The 19,786-nt window shown below is 35.6% G+C and overlaps 1 protein-coding gene across 2 annotated transcripts in view; it reads left to right on the top strand.

Annotated features, from left to right (window-relative positions):
* Positions 1-19,786, top strand: part of Fkbp59 (FK506-binding protein 59kD) — a 144,829-nt gene that overhangs the window by 36,090 nt on the left and 88,953 nt on the right. For both annotated transcript variants that reach the window (XM_074179193.1, XM_074179191.1), the window contains exon 2: positions 16,097-16,239. In XM_074179193.1, the coding sequence (XP_074035294.1) occupies positions 16,097-16,239 (143 nt within the window). The remainder of the gene's footprint in view (positions 1-16,096; positions 16,240-19,786) is intronic.

The raw sequence follows: 19,786 nt of genomic DNA, 5'->3' as shown, positions 1-19,786 counted from the left end.
TGGTTACATATCACTGTATTTTACGTTTTTAAGGTTAATGATGTGGTTGGTACGACTGATGCAGTCCATATTCCTGAAGTAATTCAAATGTTTTTTTACCTTCATTCTTTAGATCGTAAATTGGTTTTTGGTGGTGTATTACGAATTTGAAATAGTAGGTGACGATAAATACCAACCGCTTTTTTCTGAAATGTCACTAGTAACTAACCTAAAAATAGAATAATGTCACCAGGAGAAGCATTCGTTTTTAAATTAAGTTTTTTATAAGAAAAATGTTGATTATTGAAGTGAAAAGTGTTAAAGAAGGAGGAATAAGGTGTAAAGGTGACCTAGTGAATAAATGCTTGTGTTTTTATATAGTTTATTTAGTGAAAAAGAAGGCTGAAAAGTTGCCCTTTTCTGAACTTTGAAGGGCCGTAACTTTTTAAATAAGGGAGAGCGCCGCTTTTTTCTTTCGGATTCGTAATCTACGCATCAAAATACGTAAGTACAGTCAAAAATTTTTTCAAAATCGCCGGGTGTCCACATAACGAAAATTTACCGAAAATTGTAAATATCTCGAAAACAATCACCTCCAGCGTTGTTGAGGAGGTGTACCTTTTTTGGAAAAGGTGTGGGAATTGGGTTTTTTATGAAAAGTAGCAAAAGCTTACTGTTAAAAAAGTTAGGGCAATTTGAAATAAATAATGACAGCGTACGCAGCGCCCTCTAGATGTTAAATGAAAATTAATATGAAATTATGATTTCCCACGTCAAAAAAACCCCGGGTACCGAATTTCGTACAAATAACTTATTTTTTGCAAGAGTTATTTTCAAAAAGCGAACAAAAAAATTCAATTTCAACACTCCGTATCTCCGAAACGAAGCATTTTCGGACACAAGTTCATATAGACTTTTTTTTTTTAAATTGTCTCAGGAATACGTCACTTGAATATTTAAACGTATTTATATTACACCCTGTATACACGTGCACATCTATGTATTGTTTGTAAAAAGTGATGGCAAACTTCGTTTCAAGCTACTTTCAGAGATATTGAACAGATTAGCATTTGATAAAATTATGCATTGCAAACGTCTGAGTGTTTCGAGTAACACTGGCTGGAACATTTAGACCAATTATGGACAAGAGTTATGGACAATCAACGTGATAGTTCAAAATCTTATGTAGAAATCTGACGTCTGCATAAACTTTACGTGTACTCAGTTCCACAATCTCTGTTATAGTGCGAACTTCTCTTAGTGTGTAACGTTCTCACATTGTTGCTTGTTGTTGACAGGGCTAAATATTTTAAGATCATCTGCAAACAGCTGAAATTTTGATTATCCCTTCAATATCATTGATGAATATATTGAGTAAAAAGGTAGTAAGTGGCTTCCTTGTGGCACTCCTGACGTGACGTAAATCTCCTCAGATATGAAACTCTTGACTTTAACATATTCATTTCTATCTCGAAGATACCTTGCAAACCAGAACCCCGCAGAACCCAATCGCTTCCAATTTTCTGAGCAATACTGTATGATTAACTGTGTCGAATGCCTTGGAAAAGTCTGTGTAAATTACATCCAATTCGTACTTAAATTCCAAGGCATTCAGCACGAATTGGGTTGAAATCAGCAAATTTGTATTGGCAAAAACCGTGCTGCTCTTGTATGATAACTTGTTTCAATGGATTTTTTATTTAATCACAAATCAAACTCTCTAATAATTTTGGAATTGCTGTATATTTGCTTTATTCCCCGACTTGAATATTGGGGTGACAAAACTAGATTTCCATGAACGTGGAAATTGTCCCAAATTCAGTGATACAGTAAATAGTAGAAACAAAGGTTTTGCCAATGTGAATCTACATTTCTTCAATAATAAAGGAGCTATTCCATCAGGTCACGGACCTTTGTTGAGGTCTCATTGGTATAATTTATTCAATATGGATTCCAAGCTGAAGTTACAGGAATTCATATTGATAGTTTTCTCATAATTGAATTACGAATCAGTAGAGAGTTGTCCTGAAAATCTAGAGAAGAAAATTGGATTGGATAATTTAGGAAACACTTGCTACATGAATAGCATTTTACATGTGTTGTTCATGACGAAGAATTTCAAGAACGAGGTTTTAATGATGAACGGGAATGTTTCCTACTTATTCATCAAACACAAACACCTGTTCATGCAGCTGCAGTTTCGTAAGAATGTATCATCGTTCCCTCCAACCGATTTCCTGGTGTCTTTGTAGTCCACTAGATACTCGTTAGGACAACAAGAGGATTGTTCCGAATTCTTGGGGTTCTTGTTGAATACTCTCCGTGAGCAAAACAATAGCAAAATCTATAATCAACACCGCTCTGGATTGAATGATTCTGTACAGTCCATCTCGTCTTGTGTTTGTTAATCTTTTGCTGGAAAAATCCTCACTTGTTTACTTTGTAGTAAATGTTCAAGAGGTAGCAAACACACTTCCTAATATGACTAATAACCAGTCCGTGCAAGGGTTACTGTTAAATCAGACTGTATTGCCAAACATGCGCCAAACTAACTGACTGTTATAAGGAAACTGTTATAAGGCACCAGTCAATCTAATAATAACACTGATGATCTTCAAACAAGACTCAACCTCTGACGGAGGCAAGAAACTCTTTCGAAATAGGTTCGAAATAGATGAACATTTCAATCTAGTAGACCACTGTTATAATATTCATGCAGTCATTGTTCACTGTGGTTCTGGCGTTGAATTTGGTCACTATTACGCCTTGATCAAAGACGAAACGGGCTGGTTTAAGTTTGACGATAGTCGTGTCAAGAAGTGTTCTGGTGATGTATTGAATCTATTGGAGCCTTTGGAGACACCATACATTTCGTTTTATGACAGAGAGGACATTTGCAGATCAAGATCTTCAGATGATGTGGTGCTGCAGGTTTTTCCGGGTTTTCCTGCTGCTGAAAAAGCAAATGCGCCACTGGAATCAATGAAGTCGCCCCGTAGCGACAATTAATTTTTATTGTTTTCATTTTTATATTCAAAATAATAAAGTTATCCATAAAAAAAATGGACATTCGCAGCGTCTTGTTTATAGATTGATTGAAACTTTCGTGCAAAGCCATTAGCAATTTAATTTCCTGTTATACATGATTGTTTTCCTACCTACGTTATTTTCCACCCCTTTTACATAGTTATCATAACATTCTTTACTCATTCATTATTTCACACTGTTTTCTTAGTTCAGAGAAAATCAAATAATCTCTCATCTGTTACTAATTTTGTAATTTCTATGAGCTTTTTTCTTCTCATATATCATATATTTCAAATCATTACTAAACCAACAAGGAAATGTTGGTTTGCTAGAGCGAATATAAGGAATGAAATTGCTTATGCCTATATAAAAAATATTGTAGAAGTTTCCTGTGGCCTGATTGATATCTGTTATTCTGTCTAGCTGATAATCCCAGTCTACAGTAGACAGGTAAAAGTTAAGTCCAATGTAGTCTCCTCTCTTGAAGTCGAAGTAAAAGTTGTCATATTCCAGATTCTTGAAATCTTCGTTTGAGGTAATTGTTGAAACTGTGGCTGGGTGATAAGGATCACAAGGCAGCAAACAGTCGTCAGCAATTTCAACCATGTTTATGTCATTATCATTCGTAAATATCAGGTCAAGCATAACACCAAAACAGTTTTCAATAGAATTTGATTGAAATATATTCTGGAATGCTAGAGATTCAACAAGGATTTGAGCGGCATTATCATTGTTACGGATATCAGTTACACCTAATTCATAATTAGACCATTCTACATTTGGTAAGTTATAGTCACCATACAGAAGTAGTTTTTGTCGGGAAATAATACACTATCTACAGTTGCACAATGATCCTCATATAACTCCTGACGAGAGCTGGGTGGAAGATAAACTCCTCCAATAACTAGTTCATTGCCGAAAGCAGATACGTTGACAAATATTTGTTCCACGTTATCTTTGTTAATATCTATGACGTTACTGGAATAATACTCCTTCACCGCTACGAGAACGCCTCCGCTTCGAGATTTTTGACTTCTTAGTATTGACCGATCTTTCCTAAGTAACTCGTATTGAGATAAACCAAGTTCCTTAACATGGATATTTTCGTAGAGCCAGGTTTCAGGGAAAACAATAACATCATAATCACTGATAGCTGCGTTAAGTTCTAATGTTGTGATTTTAGTTCTAATGCCTCTAACATTTTGGTAGTAAATGAGCAATATGTTTTGTTCATTCAGAGAGCTACCCGTATAATTTAGTTTTTTCACACAATACAATAAACAAGTCACTACATTGAAAGAGGTTGACTCCTCACTGGATACAAAGAAGATTATTGAATTGAAACTTACTAAAAATCGTTATTTGTTTTAAAATCATGGATTACGGGTAAAAGCCATGTGGTTGAAGAACAAAGAGAGAGACAAAAAACAATTGACAATGACAGCTGTCGTGATTCAATTTGAAAAAGTGTGTTTGTCGATGATAAAACTATGGAACAAAAGAGAACTATTATTGTGGTGCAAGTGTGATCTGCTGTTCTATAAATGAAATCAATGAAAAACCAGAATTATAATTGGTTTGGGAATCATGTAAATTTTTGTCAATGTCTAATTAGAAGGCATATATTTCACTGAGGTGATCAATGTCTGATCTTCTATTAAAGCAATTATTTGATTGTAATATTAATGACATTTCCAAAAACAATATTTTAGATGTATTTCTTCAGTTGATGAAATTTTATTTGAATTACAGTCCTATGACCTTCTTTGGAGACATGATTACTGAGAGCACATCTCTCGGGATGTAGATTACAATGTGATAAAAAGTTTATTGGCCAAACCAAAAGGAAATTGAAAGACATAATTTGTTCTCATAAAAGCGGTATTAGAAATTTAAAAAAAACCTGTGCTCTAGCTCAACATACGATTGAACCACATACCTGATTATGATAATGTAACTATCTTAGAACATGAATCCAATTCAAAAAAGAGAACTTTTCTCGAAATGACAAAGATTTTTAAAGAAACAAATTCAATCAATTATAGAACTGACATAAATCATCTTAGCATAATTTACTCATATATACTAAGCCGCCCTCTACAAGGGACTTCTAACAACTGATATAACCCTTCCAAATATATAATATAGGCAACCCTAGATAGTTGGTATTTTGATATTTTTTATTTTTCATCTCTCATTGTACGTTGGCAATGAGGTCAAAAAAATCACTGTCAATAATTTCATTACTGTCAACTTCACATCATAGGGAGATTTAATATATATATATATTATCTTAATCTGTAATGTTTTTTCTTAAATCTGATTCATTCACAGACACCGTCCCGTCACGCCCTGGAATACCCCCCACAGACACCGTCCCACACCCTCATTGACATCTGACAGTTGCACAGACACGAGTTTTAAGAAAGTTTTTTTGTTAGACATATCTTGACTAATATCAGAGATATTTGCCATAAAGACATTGATTGAAAGTTTTGAATATCAAATTGAAATTTACAATAAAAAACTAAAAATAGATGATTCCAGTATGGAATTGAATTGGGAAAGAAAGAAAGTAATAAAACTAGGGCAATAATTGTGAGATTTTCTACGAACTACTTCAAATCTCTCATGTATAAGAGACTCCTAAAGCCAGCAAAGTGTTGATTAGATAGGATCTTACTGAGGAGCAAATGAAAATTGTTGGGGAAGTTTGTAAACAGGTGGGATCGGCTGGAAAAGTATGGACAATAAATGGAAAAATTTTTGCTAAGCTGAATAATCAACAGAATGTGTTGAAAATTGGCAAGATGAAAGATATCACCAAAATATATGTTGAATGTAACGTGTAAATTAAATTACAACGTGCCTATTCTGCATAGAAAATCATTTATGGTAACCGACATATTATTCTGCCTATTTATGTGAAAAAGTCCTTATGTGAATCTTTGGTGCTTTCAGTTTTCAATTATGCGGATGTTCTTTATGGCCCATGTTAAACCAATCAATACCAAAATAAGATTAAAAAGTTCAAAACTCTTGCCTTATGTTAATTTTTGGTATTGGTCGGCGACACAGAATCTCATATAAGCTTCAATAAATTGGATGGCTGAACATGAAGAAAAGAAGGTTACTTCACGCTGTCTGTTTTTTCCATAAAATAATTGTAACAAAAAAACCTTCATATCTTCATAGGAAAATCACATATCGTACAGACATCCATAACCTGCATATTCGATATAAATATATGATTGCAATGCCAAAATTCAAAACAGAGGTGTTCAGGCGGTCTTTCACGTACCAAATTTGTCGAAAGTATAATTCTGTCCCCTCGGTGACAGAGTTGTGGTCACCTCGTTTAGCGTCGAAAACTATACCGAGTTCATCAGCTGCTTGGGCAGCTTCCCTAAAGAGAAATGCTCCAATTCCTGCTCTCTCATGGTCACGGACCATGCAGAGAAGGGGATCCGAACTCCTAACGACTTTACAGGCTGTATCCAATACTATTCTGTCATGTAGACACTCCAAACTCAAAGTCCACGGCCTCCCTGTTGTCGGGGAAAGTACAACCGTGGAACGGACGATTTGGGATGCAAACTCCTATAGAGAAGCTCCTCCCCTTCACTACTCCAAATGAATAGAGTAAGATAGGAACGACAAGCATATTTGTTGCAGCAACTTTGTTCTTCCCCGACAGTTTCGATGACCAGATATGTCGAAGTTTGTGCTGATACTTGCCGCGAATCTTCACTGCTGTTACGTCTTGTGAGTGGCGTTATTTCACCCCGAGTTAAGTATACGTCTCTCCGGCATCCAAATGGTGTAGGATACTCCCATCTACGAGCTGCACATCCTCTCCGTAGTCCCCGCATCGTTCTCTTTTGAGACGGACCATTGCACATTTGTCTATCCCGAATTTCATACCGATGGCATGCGTGTACTCTTCCATCACCCTCAAGGACTGATGGAGATCCTTCTCTCCAGAGGCATACAGTTTAAGATCATCCATATGGGTGACCTTGTGCCTCCGGTTTCCGAGGGTGCCACAGGTATACCGTCGAGTATTTCTAAGCGCAGCGAATAATGGCAATAGCGAGATGCAAAAGAGAAGGGGAGTGAGGGAATCACCCTGGAATACACCCATTCTGAAAGTGATCCACCCTGTTTGGACTCTTGAGTAATGGTACTAGGACAGGTCCAAATCATAACACCGTGTTATTTCTTATGGAGGTTCATTCTGGCAATTTTGGATCCTGCGACTAATCAGAGCGCTCCAAATTGTCACGTGACCCAGACGCATCGTCGCGAGTACACCACCCTGGCGCCACCTATGAGTCACTAGCTGAACTATCTTTATTTATATTATTATTATTATTATTATTATTATCTATAGGAAGGCGTAGGACGGTACATCTGACAGAAGGGTCTCCGTGGGACGGTAAATGGCGTCTTCTGTCAATACGGATCGGTAAATGGTGCATCTGTCAAATGTCGACGTAGGACGATACATCAACTTCTGACAGAGGGGGACTCCGGGGCTCCGTAAATATGAGGGGGCAACGCACGGTGCTGCCATTGGGGGCCCCCATGGTGTTCCGTATGAATTTACGTGCTTTGCGTATAGGATTTTGAGAGATTCATTTGAATAATTCATCGTACAGAATTGTTTTCATGTCCATTTATCAGTAACCACACAAAGATAAGCGCTCGTTTCATCGGTACAAAAGTATATGAAAACAACAAAAGTTATAGAACACACAGAGTCATCTATGAGTCACTAGCTGAACTATATATTGGTTGAAGAAGGACACTGTAAACACTAGACAAATGGGTGTTGTCATGCGACGCAGTGTGCGCAGTTGCCGGTTTTATGATGGCTGTCAATACGGATCGGTGTCTGTGCAACTGTCAAATGTCAATGAGGGTGTGGGACTGTGTCTTCCGTTCCAGGGCGTGGCGGGACGGTGTCTGTGAATGAATCAGATTTAAGAAAAAACATTACAGATTGATGATGCTGTATCGTTTCAAAGTGCGATCCCTCAATGTTACAAGGTATCTCAAAATACATCATTGAAAACAAACATGGCGTCGAAGTGTACAGGGTGCGTCAAAATACATCATTTGAGAAAAAAAACAACAGTTCCACGAGGATGTAAGTTTTCAACGTGCGATCCCTCAATGTGTACAAGGTATCTCAAAATACATCATTGAAAGCAAATATGGCGTCGAAGTGTACAAGGTGCCTCAAAATATATCATTTAAGGAAAAAAACATGTCCTTTTAAAATATGATAATAATGTGTATACAGGGCGTTTCAAAATACATCATTTAAGAAAAAAAACTTTCGGCTCAACAGAAGTCTAGCTTTCCAACATGTCAGAAGGACACTAAGTCTCGTATCTTTGTTAACCAAGTTAGTATCATCAGGAGAAGAAGGAGATGGCACCAAAGGTGTCGAGGAGTTACGTATTGTGGAGTTAACATTCGAAAATGGGAAAAGCGACCGTTTTACAAACGTTTCGACTGTTTTGCATGCCGCCGTTTTGCGTGCGTTTTCGGCCGTTTTCGATCGTTTTTCGTGCGTTTTCGACCGTTTTCTGTGCGTTTATTCGTTATTGTTTCATCGTTATTGTCGTAACAGTTTTTCGTGTTTCAATATGACAGTCATTTATCACTTAACACGTTTCGCTAACCAAGTAAGCATCATCAGGAAATGACTCAAGTCCACGCTTTGTCGTATGAAGGTTCGTTTCGCGAATTTTCAGACTCTTGAACGGAACCTTGTGGAACACTCAACCTAACTTCTGTTATAGAGTGGTGTCGGTCAGATGGCGCCACATGTCAGAAGTGCACTAACCTGCTTCTTCGTTAATAATATTCAGATCGTCATGTATGGCACGTCAAATAAAAGGGAAACGAATGCAAAACTCGTCGACAAAGAAATAACAAAGATGGCGCAATATGTCAGAAATGCACGAACCCGCGTCTTCGTTAATAAAAGTCGCATCGCCACGTGCAGCATATCAAATGAAAGGAGATATGTTGAATTTATCAACAAAGAAAAAACAAAAGAGGCAACCAAAAGGGCACTGAACCATATTTTCGTTAATAATAGTCGGATCGTCGCATTCGACATGATTCATTCACTCAAGACTGAAATGTTTAGAAGATACCAACGGAGGTCTTACGGTGACTATAAGTTCTGGTATGCTTTGTTAGGTATCGAACGATGTGCGCAATTTCGTTAATGCCAGCTACATGATTATTCAAAGACATATTGGTGTCCATTTGAACCCCAACAAACTTATTGAAGCAGAAGGTGGAACCCCAAAAAATAGGAGATATAGTACACCAAGTCATTGAAGAGCGGCATTTTTCTGTAGAAAAATGTTTGAATTTTTTCAAATTTTCCAAATATCTGTAACAGAAAGACAAAACTCAGCTGCGGAACGCTTTCATCTTCTAAAGTTAAGTATGTGTCGTGTGTCGGTAGTGTGTAACGAAGTCTATACTGAGTGTTTTTGTTTCAGAATATCGAAGTTGAGGTTAAAACATCTTTCGATTCATGTATTCACTTGAATGGATTTGAATTATTTTATGACGATTTTTCATATTTGTCTGTATCGTTACTTTGTTATGTTTATATGTCAATGAACTCGTCTCACTACCTGTTATAATGGACTCGTCACCATACCTTATGACATTGATTTGACATACAAATGAAACTCAGGTTATCTACACATAATATACTCGTTCAGTATCTATATCAAAGGATGCTATTTTGAATGGGAATTCTGGCTTTCTACTACTCCATCTGATACAAAAAAAAGGATGAGAGAATCTTCCATGTGAATGATATCTGATTCTTAATTCACAACAAATGTTTGAAATACAAACTGAGTAGACAAAAGTATCTTCTGAATAATTCAGTGTTCATATAGAAGTATTTGTTTCGAAAGAATATTTTTTATTTCATGTAATTCAATGTTTATATGAAAGTAGCTGTTTCAGGAGGACTTTCTTTCAGATTGTGTCTGAAAGTTACTTCTTTGCATGATCTACACATCCATGTTTAGAGTTACTTATTTTCAAATTGATTACTTCCTTCCTTTCTTTGGAAGATTCTCTCATCCCTTTTTTTTGTATCAGATGGAGTAGTATTCGCTCCTAAAAATATAACCCCTTCAATTCAAATAAAATACAGCTTTTGTTAAAATGACCCAACGAATCAGAATTTCAAATGACGGACAAACTTATTTTCTTTATTTCTAAAATATCCTGTTTTTGTCAACCTTGTATCTTTCAATATGATATTTATTCATCACTATAAATCCTCGTATATAATTTTTCGTTATTGCATATTTTCGCCAACTTTTCCTGTATAAGTTTAATTTTCAAACAAAGATGTGTGTGACATGCATTTTATTTATTTTGGTAGTATATAATAAAACCATTTATAAAAAATATCAACGTTATTGAGACTGCATCTGAACGAATTTCCTTTGGAAGGATCCACAAAAAAACGGCGTGTTTTTCTTGAATTTTGGAACACACCACTTTGAATGCTCAAAGTCTTCCAAATTCACTACGGTTGTGTATATATTGAATAGGCGTAGTCTGTTCAATAAATCCCTGAATATCGACGAATTCTAGCCTCATAATGTGCAACTATAGACTGAAAAAAAAAATGGAAACTGCTGAGATTTGAAACTCGATCTGGAAAGGTTGCTATGACGGTTTTGAATGTTGTTGTTGTTGTTGAGATGACTCTGACTGATACTGCACACGTTGATGATGTATCATTCTGGAATAAATTCTATTTTTAGTACAAACATACACTAAAAATATACTTTTGTCAATAGAGAGGGTAATGTCTTTCATGAAGTGATTGCTACACTTATAATGAAAATAAAAAATCAAGTTTCATTCAAAATAACGAATTTAAAACACATATTCTGCACGTACTGAATGAAGGGAAAATATGAATGAGAATTTTGAACTCTTAGCATATTAAATGGAGAAAAAATTGGAAACAGTACTGACCTTAATTTCGTACAATTCCAAATGAAACGACACGATTCGGTTTTCCAATGTCCATCAACCCTTTGAACACAATAGCGTATTTTCCTGATGAAAATTCTTGTAAGTGAGGGCGATACGCCTCCGTCACTCGGTGTGGCAAGAATGATACTTAACAAGACTTAACAAGACCGCCTCACCAAATTTTCCTTTCACGATTTTGGCAGTGAATTCCTTCCTCTTCACGATCGAACTTGCATTCAACTTTTGTAAATCCATCTGCGAAAAATAAAAAATGAAAGCTTTATGTTTTGATTCACAATATATGCGAATACTATCTCAAACAAACCACGACATGTAATACATTTGACTGACATCATCCAACACATATATATCGAGAAAAATTTTGGAAATCAAATGATTCAACAATTCTCACCAACTTTCAATCAAATTACATTTGAATAAATCAATCTGAGGAAAAAGTCAAACTTAAAACACTTACTTTCAAATAGAATCGGTGCACTTGTCACTGGTATCACTTTCAACGGATGCAACTAACTCATTTCCCCATGCATGACGTATTAATAGTAAAATAAGTGATGACATATTTTAAAATTAAACAAAGAGCCTTTGTTTCGTCGCTTTGAGAACTGCGTATCTCCGGATGCAGATTCAACATTGGCAGTGATCAGTGTCACCTCGGATATGAATATAAAAATTAGTGATGACATATTCTGAAATGAAACAAAAGAAAATCAAAGAGTCGTTGTTAGATGCCTATTCAGCGTTGACATTGATGCACCTTGGATTTGAATAGCGCAACAAACACATGAATTCTGCTTTTTTCCCTTTTATTTGAAGTGCTACATGTGATGGTGCGACTATTATTATTGAAGATACAACTTTGTGCCCTCTTGGCATCGTCTCCGTTTTTTTTTCTCTGTCGATGAATTCTGCATTCGTTTCCCTTTCATTTGATGTGCTGCACGTTGAGATCCAACTATCATTAACAAAGATGTTGCTTAGTGTCCCTCTGACATACTGCGCCATCTTTGTTTTTTCTCTGTCGATGAATTTTACATTTCTTCTCCTTTCATTGACGTGCTGTTCGTGACGATTCAACAATTATTAACAAAAATGTGGCTTTGTGCCCTTCTGACATGTTGCGCCAGATTTGTTTTTCCTGTGTCGATGAATTTTGCATTTCTTCTCCTTTCATTTGATGTGCTGCACGTTGAGATTCAGCTATCATTAATGAAAATGTGGGTTAGTGCCCTTCTGACATGTTGCGCCATATTTGTTTTTTCGTTGTCGATGAATTCTGCAATTCTTCTTCTTTAATTTGACATGATGTACGTGATGATCCGAAGTTTTTTTCAATGATTCTCTTTGCAATTCTTTCTATGCTGTTTCACATTAGGCGCTCGATATTATATTTTTTATAGTCTACAAATGAAATCATTTAAATGAGTACCCACATCGACCTGTTGCGACTAGTATAGCGAAAATAGGTTATGAGGTCCTTTTGTCTTCGTAAAATGATTAACTATGTTTCATGACATCTAAACGAATCCATTGATGTCAAAATCATCGGAATCGGACGACCGGAAGTAAAAAACCGGAAGTGACCTGTTTTTGACGGATTCGAAACCTTCTCACCCTAAGGAATCCAAAAATACCATATGTTTCAGTATACGATGATTATTTCATTTTTTGTTAACACATTCTGCGTTTTGAATTGGATTACACTCGTAGTTGTTCATAACCCAAAAACTTTAAATTCCAAGTATGTTCAATGATTTTTTTTTGTGCAATTCTTCCTATGCCATTTCACATCAGACGCTGTGTATTATACTTTTCCTTATCTACAAATGAAATCATTTGAAATGAGTACCCACATCGGTCTGTTGCTGCTAGTATAATGAAAATAGGTTATAAGGCCCTTTTGGCTTCCAAAAATGATTATGTTTCATGACATGTAAACGAATTCATTGATATCGAAATCGGAGGACCGGAAGTGGTCGTTTTTTGATGGATTCGAAACCTTCTCACCCTAAGGAATCCAAATATATCATATGTTTCAGTATCCAATAATTTTTTCATTTTCTTTGTCAATAAATTCTGCGTTTTGAATCAAGCTTCTACAAATGGAATAAACTTATAGTTGTTCATAACCCAACATTTTTTAATTCCAAGTTTGTTCAATGATTTTTGTTGAATTTGCAATTCTTTCTATGCTATTCCATATTAGGCGTTGGACATTATATTCGTTACGCCATCTTTGTTTTTTTCTCTGTCGGTACACTCTGTATTCGTTTCCCTTCCATTTGATGTGCTGCACGTTGAGATTCAACTATCATTAACGAAGATTTGGCTTAGTACCTTTCCGACATGTTGCGTCATCGTTGCTTTTTCTTTGTCGATGAATTCTGCATTTCTTATCCTTTCATTTGACGTGCTGTACGCCACGATCCGATCATTATTAGTGAATATACAACTTAGTGCCCTTCTGACAGTTGCGCTATTATTTTTTGTGATAACTCATTAATTTCCACAAACCCTCAAACACGCCACCACCTCCCACGCTGACTCCGTCAATTTCAAGGTTTTATTGTTTTATCACTATTATTATTATTATTATTCGACCCACATTCTACAGTTCAATTTCATCTAGCACAATCAATCGAGCGATATTTGATTTCTCCATTCTGATTAGCTGACCGACACTACTCTGTAACAGAAGTCAGGTTGAGTGTTCCACAAGGTTCCGTTCACTTTCTTCGAAAGTGCGTTATGCATAAATTTTAAAAATTTTGCGGGTGTGCAACTTCAGAACGAAATTATGAGTAAACGCCCCCACTTCGTAAAAAACGCCGAGACTATCTTGTCGGACTACACTTGATGAAGCCACACACAAATTTACAGCTGGTTATTCATCTTGGATACCTTATGTCGCCGGGCACACAGACTACTAGCTGCCAGGGGCAATTTTTCCACCATATTTATAGACAAACCATCAGCTCCAGATGCTTTTTTGTTCTTAATGTCCTTCATAGCACTCTTTATTTCATATGGGTCAGTTGGAAATAGAATTCTGACATTCTCAAGATATTGCATTGGATTAACATGAATATTCGAATTTGTTGGAAGATGTGTCAGCAGTATTTCGAGCTTTTCGAAAAATATGGTCATTTCTACAGAGGGGGTTTTCTTGTTATCTCACGTTATATAGATCCACAGAACATACGAGAGGAAAGCGTCACAGTACACCAAGGAGAACTCAAAAATGTTCTCCTTCACAAATTACTTAATTTTTCTACCTTAACAAAGGTGCATATATGTTGCAGAATGAAGATTGTTAATTCATGATGGATGAGCCCACTGTATATAACTATGTTGTAGTTGTTGTTAATATACGTTCCAAAAAAGTCATCAAGTATTTATCATATTCAATCTTATACAAATTGTATCAATGTATACATTCTCTAGTATCAGGGTTCCTCCATGTTAAGTCGTAACTCGATCAAATCTAGATATGCATTTATAACCTGGTATACATATTGGTTCCTGCGGTTTCAGCCAGTGTTCTGTAACTAATACTAATTTTGGAGAATCAAGATTTTCTAAATAAATGTGCAAGTCATTTATTTTGTTCCAAAGTAATATAATATATTTTATTTCGAATTGATTATATGTTAATGAGAAGCAGTGTTAGTTTACTATTGTATATACATTCCGGGAGTTTGAAATTTGCTAGGCTTTTTCTAGGCTTGGCATTTCCAATAAAAAAAATCATCTAGGTATCTCATTGGAATCGCAGCCTTGTCGATTTCTTGTATTTTCACTGTCTTCACACCAAGACATTTATTAGATTCAGTAAGGGATCTGTGTACCCTTGTAAGTACATCGAATTTACTATTTTTTTCCCCTGACGTCGCTTATGTATGTGAGAGAGAAGTTATGATTATGTTTCCTAAATTCATTGATCCTTTTTTTGATAGAATTGAGCAACATTTGGTCAATGATATTATTTCTTTCAATAATCAAAAGGAGGTTTGTGAATTTGCTAATTGGTAAAATTTGTTTGAGCGTTAGACTACGACTATTGCTTATATTATTGGTATTGCATTTGACGATAACATAATCATCCTGATCTAGGTTTATTGTGTCTTGGAACAAGTTACTTGTTAATTCAGATAGCTCTGTATTTGGTTTTAATATTTCATGCAGTGATTACTTGGGTTCTCCCATACAACTTTCCAGGGCTATAGTAAAATGTTTTGAATAGTAATCTCCCAAGATCACTATTCTTTTTAATGAATCTGTCTGTGACCTGTCATCACAAATGATCGATCCTATTTCATAGGTTGTTAGATTCACCACCACTTCATCGTCTAATAGGGTTTCCAATAGACTTTGGGCTGGTTTCATTTGATTTAGTTTCTGGTGATTGAGGAGCCAAGTTTTCAGTACTTTCTTCATTGAGTTGTTGAATATTGTCATCATTTAATATTTCAACTTCAAAGGAATTAATTTTCATGAACTGTCCTTTCTTCTTCCTTTTTCTTTTACATCTTATGTCTTCTACTTTGTAAAGTCTGTCGTTTCTAGTTTGTATACCTTTTTCAATACTCTGTATAAATGTTGGAATTGGAATCTCAGTCACTTCTATTTTATTATTTTCCTGTTCTAGAGTTTTGTCAATGTTAAATTTATTAGTTCCCATTGTTTATCCCCTCGTATATGAAGTTTGCTTGGTGACTCATTGGGCTTCGATTGGAATTCCTTTTCTGTTGGGGTATTCTTTTTTCTTTCCCGTTCTTCGTCTGGTAGGAATTCCTTGGTCACATGTTTTTCATCAGTTTGAGTTTCTATTGTTTTTGTTTCAAGATATTTATCAGCCAGTTTTTGTACGGAGAGGATTTGTTTCTCGGAACTGATCCCTTTTCAGTTCACAATTTCATTTAGTACATGATTTGTTTTTGTAGCTAACAAAAATAAATGACTAAATAAAACAAAAAACTATTACTTCTTTTGAAAAAACACAATTTTTTCAATGCCGTATTTTCAGGAAATGTTATAAAAGCATGGGATATTGGAATAGCGACTATGAAAAGAGGAGAGAGAGCTATTTTAACATGTTCTCCAGCATATGCCTACGGAATAATGGGAAGTCCTCCAACAATTCCTCCAAATACAACTCTACGATTTGATGTAAGTACTTATTTAAATGATATTATAATTGTATTTCGTATGATTCAAGATAATTCATCTGATTCACTACCAAGGGGTATATTATTTTTATTATTAATATGTATTAGCGAAAGTCAGTATTTTCTCGATTACAATGGTACAGTGGGTTATTCAACCCTTAATCACAAGTATTCTCTGAAGTAAAATTCAAAATTCTGCTGACGTTCCTTACAGAAATTGTGTCAAGTCGATATAAATAGTCTTCGAACGTCCCAAGTAGCATCGTCCCAAGTAGCATACTTCAATTTGAATATTATATATTAATTCACTATAATCATTATAATATTACCTATGTACTCTCACTACCTACATCACTGTTAAATTATACCAAGTCAAATAATAATTCTTCTTGAGCAAAACAATAGCAGAATCAATACTCCTGACCGCTCTGGATTGAATGATTCCGTACATTGTATCTCGTCTTGTGTTTGTAAATCTTTTGCTGGAAAAATGAGTTAAGTAACTTTGAAGTCGAAAACCGTTTTTAAAAACAATTTATTTTACCCAAAATTACAATACAAAATTTCTAGAGAACTTCTCACATCAAGATCTGCAAATAGAATGAATAAAAAGTTATGATGATAATCGTTTCTGGATCCGGGGTGGGAATCTGCAAGCACTGCATTTCCTTGGATAGTCTGCAAAATCTCTTCGCATAACTCCTCCCTCCTCAGGAGAAAACAATACGGATAAAGGGTTGTTTTCTTTAGGGTCCTTCTGTCGGTTGGTATTGCGATGGCCATTTTTCTTTTTTATCCAAAACCAAAGTATGGCGAATCCGGTAAGGAGTAGAACGCATATAGTTACATCGGGTATATTCCAAATTGCTGGGTGTATTAATTGGTTAAGGTATGGCGTTTGCAGTAGCTTGGCTTCTGTTTGAAGTTCTCGTATGGATTGGAAATTGATTGACTTCAGTATCAATGGCTTATTTTCGTGTTGGTCACCATTAGATTTGGAAGCCATATTCCATCTCAGTTTGGGAAGAATAAGTGGGTTTCCCAAAATAGTTTCTTCTTCGTTTTTATAGGTGAAGTTTTTCACAACAACACTGCAGCCTTCTGGAATTTTCAGAAGAGTATTTGTTTCGATTCTGTGTACACTTTTTTTCTCGCAATCCGCTTGGGCTATAACGGATTCACTGGATGGCAGGATTAGGAGAAATCGGTCATTGATTTCTTCTATTATGGGGTGATTCAGAATGGCTTCATTCGTCAGGCAATTGGGTTTTTTGTCCTTCATCAGAGCAATAATACGGGTGTCGATTATAGTTTCTTCATGATGTTGGCACAGGAACACACTATCTATTTGAGGGCATGGTTTATCTTCAAACTGGTGATATTCGATACCGAGTATGAGGAAAGGTTTATAGGGGGTGATGACTGTATTTTGGTATGGTAAACTAATAAGATTATAGGTTCGGAAGTCGTCTTCTAGGCAAATTGGTATATGTATTGCAAAAATAATTTTGTATTTCTCAATTTTTACTTGAGTTCCTGCCAGCTGGTAATAAAGGTATGCATTTTGAGTTTTAAGGATCTTTTTATGACCATAGATATTGGTCATGTGTTCGATAGCACTTACTAAATCGTTAAGTGGAATTACTGAAGGATGCAGATAACCTAAGTTGGCAAACATGATTGCATTTTCTGAATTGTCAAGAAATGTTATCAAACTTTGGCAATTTTCTATTATTTGGCTAAAGGCCCCCAAGGATGCAAAATAAGAATATACATTATTAGTTCGGTTATTGAGCTCTTCTCTTAGTTGGTTAAGTTCATCTCTCAATAGGATTTGATTATCGTGAAGTTCGGTTATGGTTTCATTGTAGTTTTTGATCAGTTTTTGATTAAGAGAAGTCTGTAGTTTGATTTGATGATTGAGAGAATTTTGATTCTCAAATAGTGTTTCAATTTGTGAATCGTATTTAATTTCGTCATCATGGTCTAACGTTCCAAAAAGCCGTTTACTTGCTATGCCAAGACCATTAATTAGTCCGCGTTTTTTGTGATTACTTGAAATTATATTACTCAATTTAGTTTTTGTAGTGGTTAGGAAATATTTAGCTTGATTAAACGAATCATTCAGAATGATCTGGTCCTTTTCCAATTCAGTTTTATTATTGATCGATATTATTAGTCTCTCGTAGAAAAATTCAATAATTCTGAGTTGCATTTCTAAGAGAGGGGTTTCAATATAATGTAAAAATGTATGTTTTGTTTGAATGATTCTTGATTTTCCGAGTTCTAATGGTCAGAGTGGAGTGTCGAGTTGTTGAATTTCAATTTCTTGGCTGGTTATTACCTGGGTCATCACGAGAAGTCGAAGAGATACTATTAGGATCGGTGTGGTCCGTTCTGTCATCCTGTAAAGAACGTCGAGAGTGAATAGGTGGTTTTCTTATTTTCGATTTATGAATTATTGCTCCTGTTGTTGTTTTAATTTTGAGTCCTAAGTCTTTCGAAACTCGTTTTTTAATGTATCTAGGTTTGGCTTTGTTACGAGCAGCTTCGCGATTTTGCACAAATATATTTAGATTTTCTGTGAACTCTACAGGGTCTTCGCGAGTCTCGTTTCTTTTATTGATGACACGTTCTTTATTATTTTGACAACGTTTTTGGATGTTCTCGTAGAGGGTAACCAACCTACTTTTCCTGTCATTTATGAAGTTATTGATTATGTGTTCATCCGTTAAGCCAAAAGGGTCTAGTGATTTTGTATTACCCAAGACTACATCGTAAGGGGAGTATTTTGTCACGGAATGGATTGACGAATTGTACCCTATGATCGCTAGTTGGACTAGTTGTTTTATGGGTGTGTTGGGATGTTGTAGTTTCAGGACGCGGGTATTTTCAAGAAGAGATAGGTGAAATCTTTCAACGGGGCTATTACTGTTCGAATTGCGTGGGGTAGTAACATGAAGTTGAATTAATGAAGTTTGCAAAATTCAATAGAGAGTTCTGATTTGAATTCGCTTCCACTATCACAAGTAATGGAACATGGTACGCCAAAATGAGTGATGAAAAGGTATAGTTCTTCTATTACGTTCACGGTGTTGACGCTATTTAAGATGTATGCTTGTCCGCACTTAGAGAAGGAATCGAAGATTGTTAGAAATTTTGTCTGTAGAATCTGAAATACATCAATATGTATCATTTCGAAGGGTTTAATGGGTGTGAGAGTGATAGAGTATTTTATTTTCGGAGGGTATCCATCATATTTGGCTTGTTGGCAGATATCACAAGCATTTATATACCGGATGATATCCGTTTTCATATTCGGCCAATAATATTTATTTCTTAATGCTTGGAATGTTTCGTTTATGCCGCGGTGACAAGATTTACTCTCATGGTGGTATTTCAAATTTCTATTCATCTCATCTAAGTTTGTTTGTTTTCTTTGAAATAACCAAATGATAGGAATGATTTTTAAATGTATTTTGAAGTGTTCTTACAAGCGTTGGAATAAAATGTTCGATTGATTCTTTGACATAAATACAGAATAATTT

Source organism: Leptinotarsa decemlineata, unplaced genomic scaffold (genome assembly GCF_025532065.1).
Source record: "Leptinotarsa decemlineata unplaced genomic scaffold, Ldec_3_MD MMD2_tig00004433_RagTag_RagTag, whole genome shotgun sequence".
Lineage (NCBI taxonomy): Eukaryota > Metazoa > Arthropoda > Insecta > Coleoptera > Chrysomelidae > Leptinotarsa > Leptinotarsa decemlineata.
Note: the sequence above shows the minus strand (reverse complement) of the source record. Positions and strands in the feature narration are given on the sequence as shown.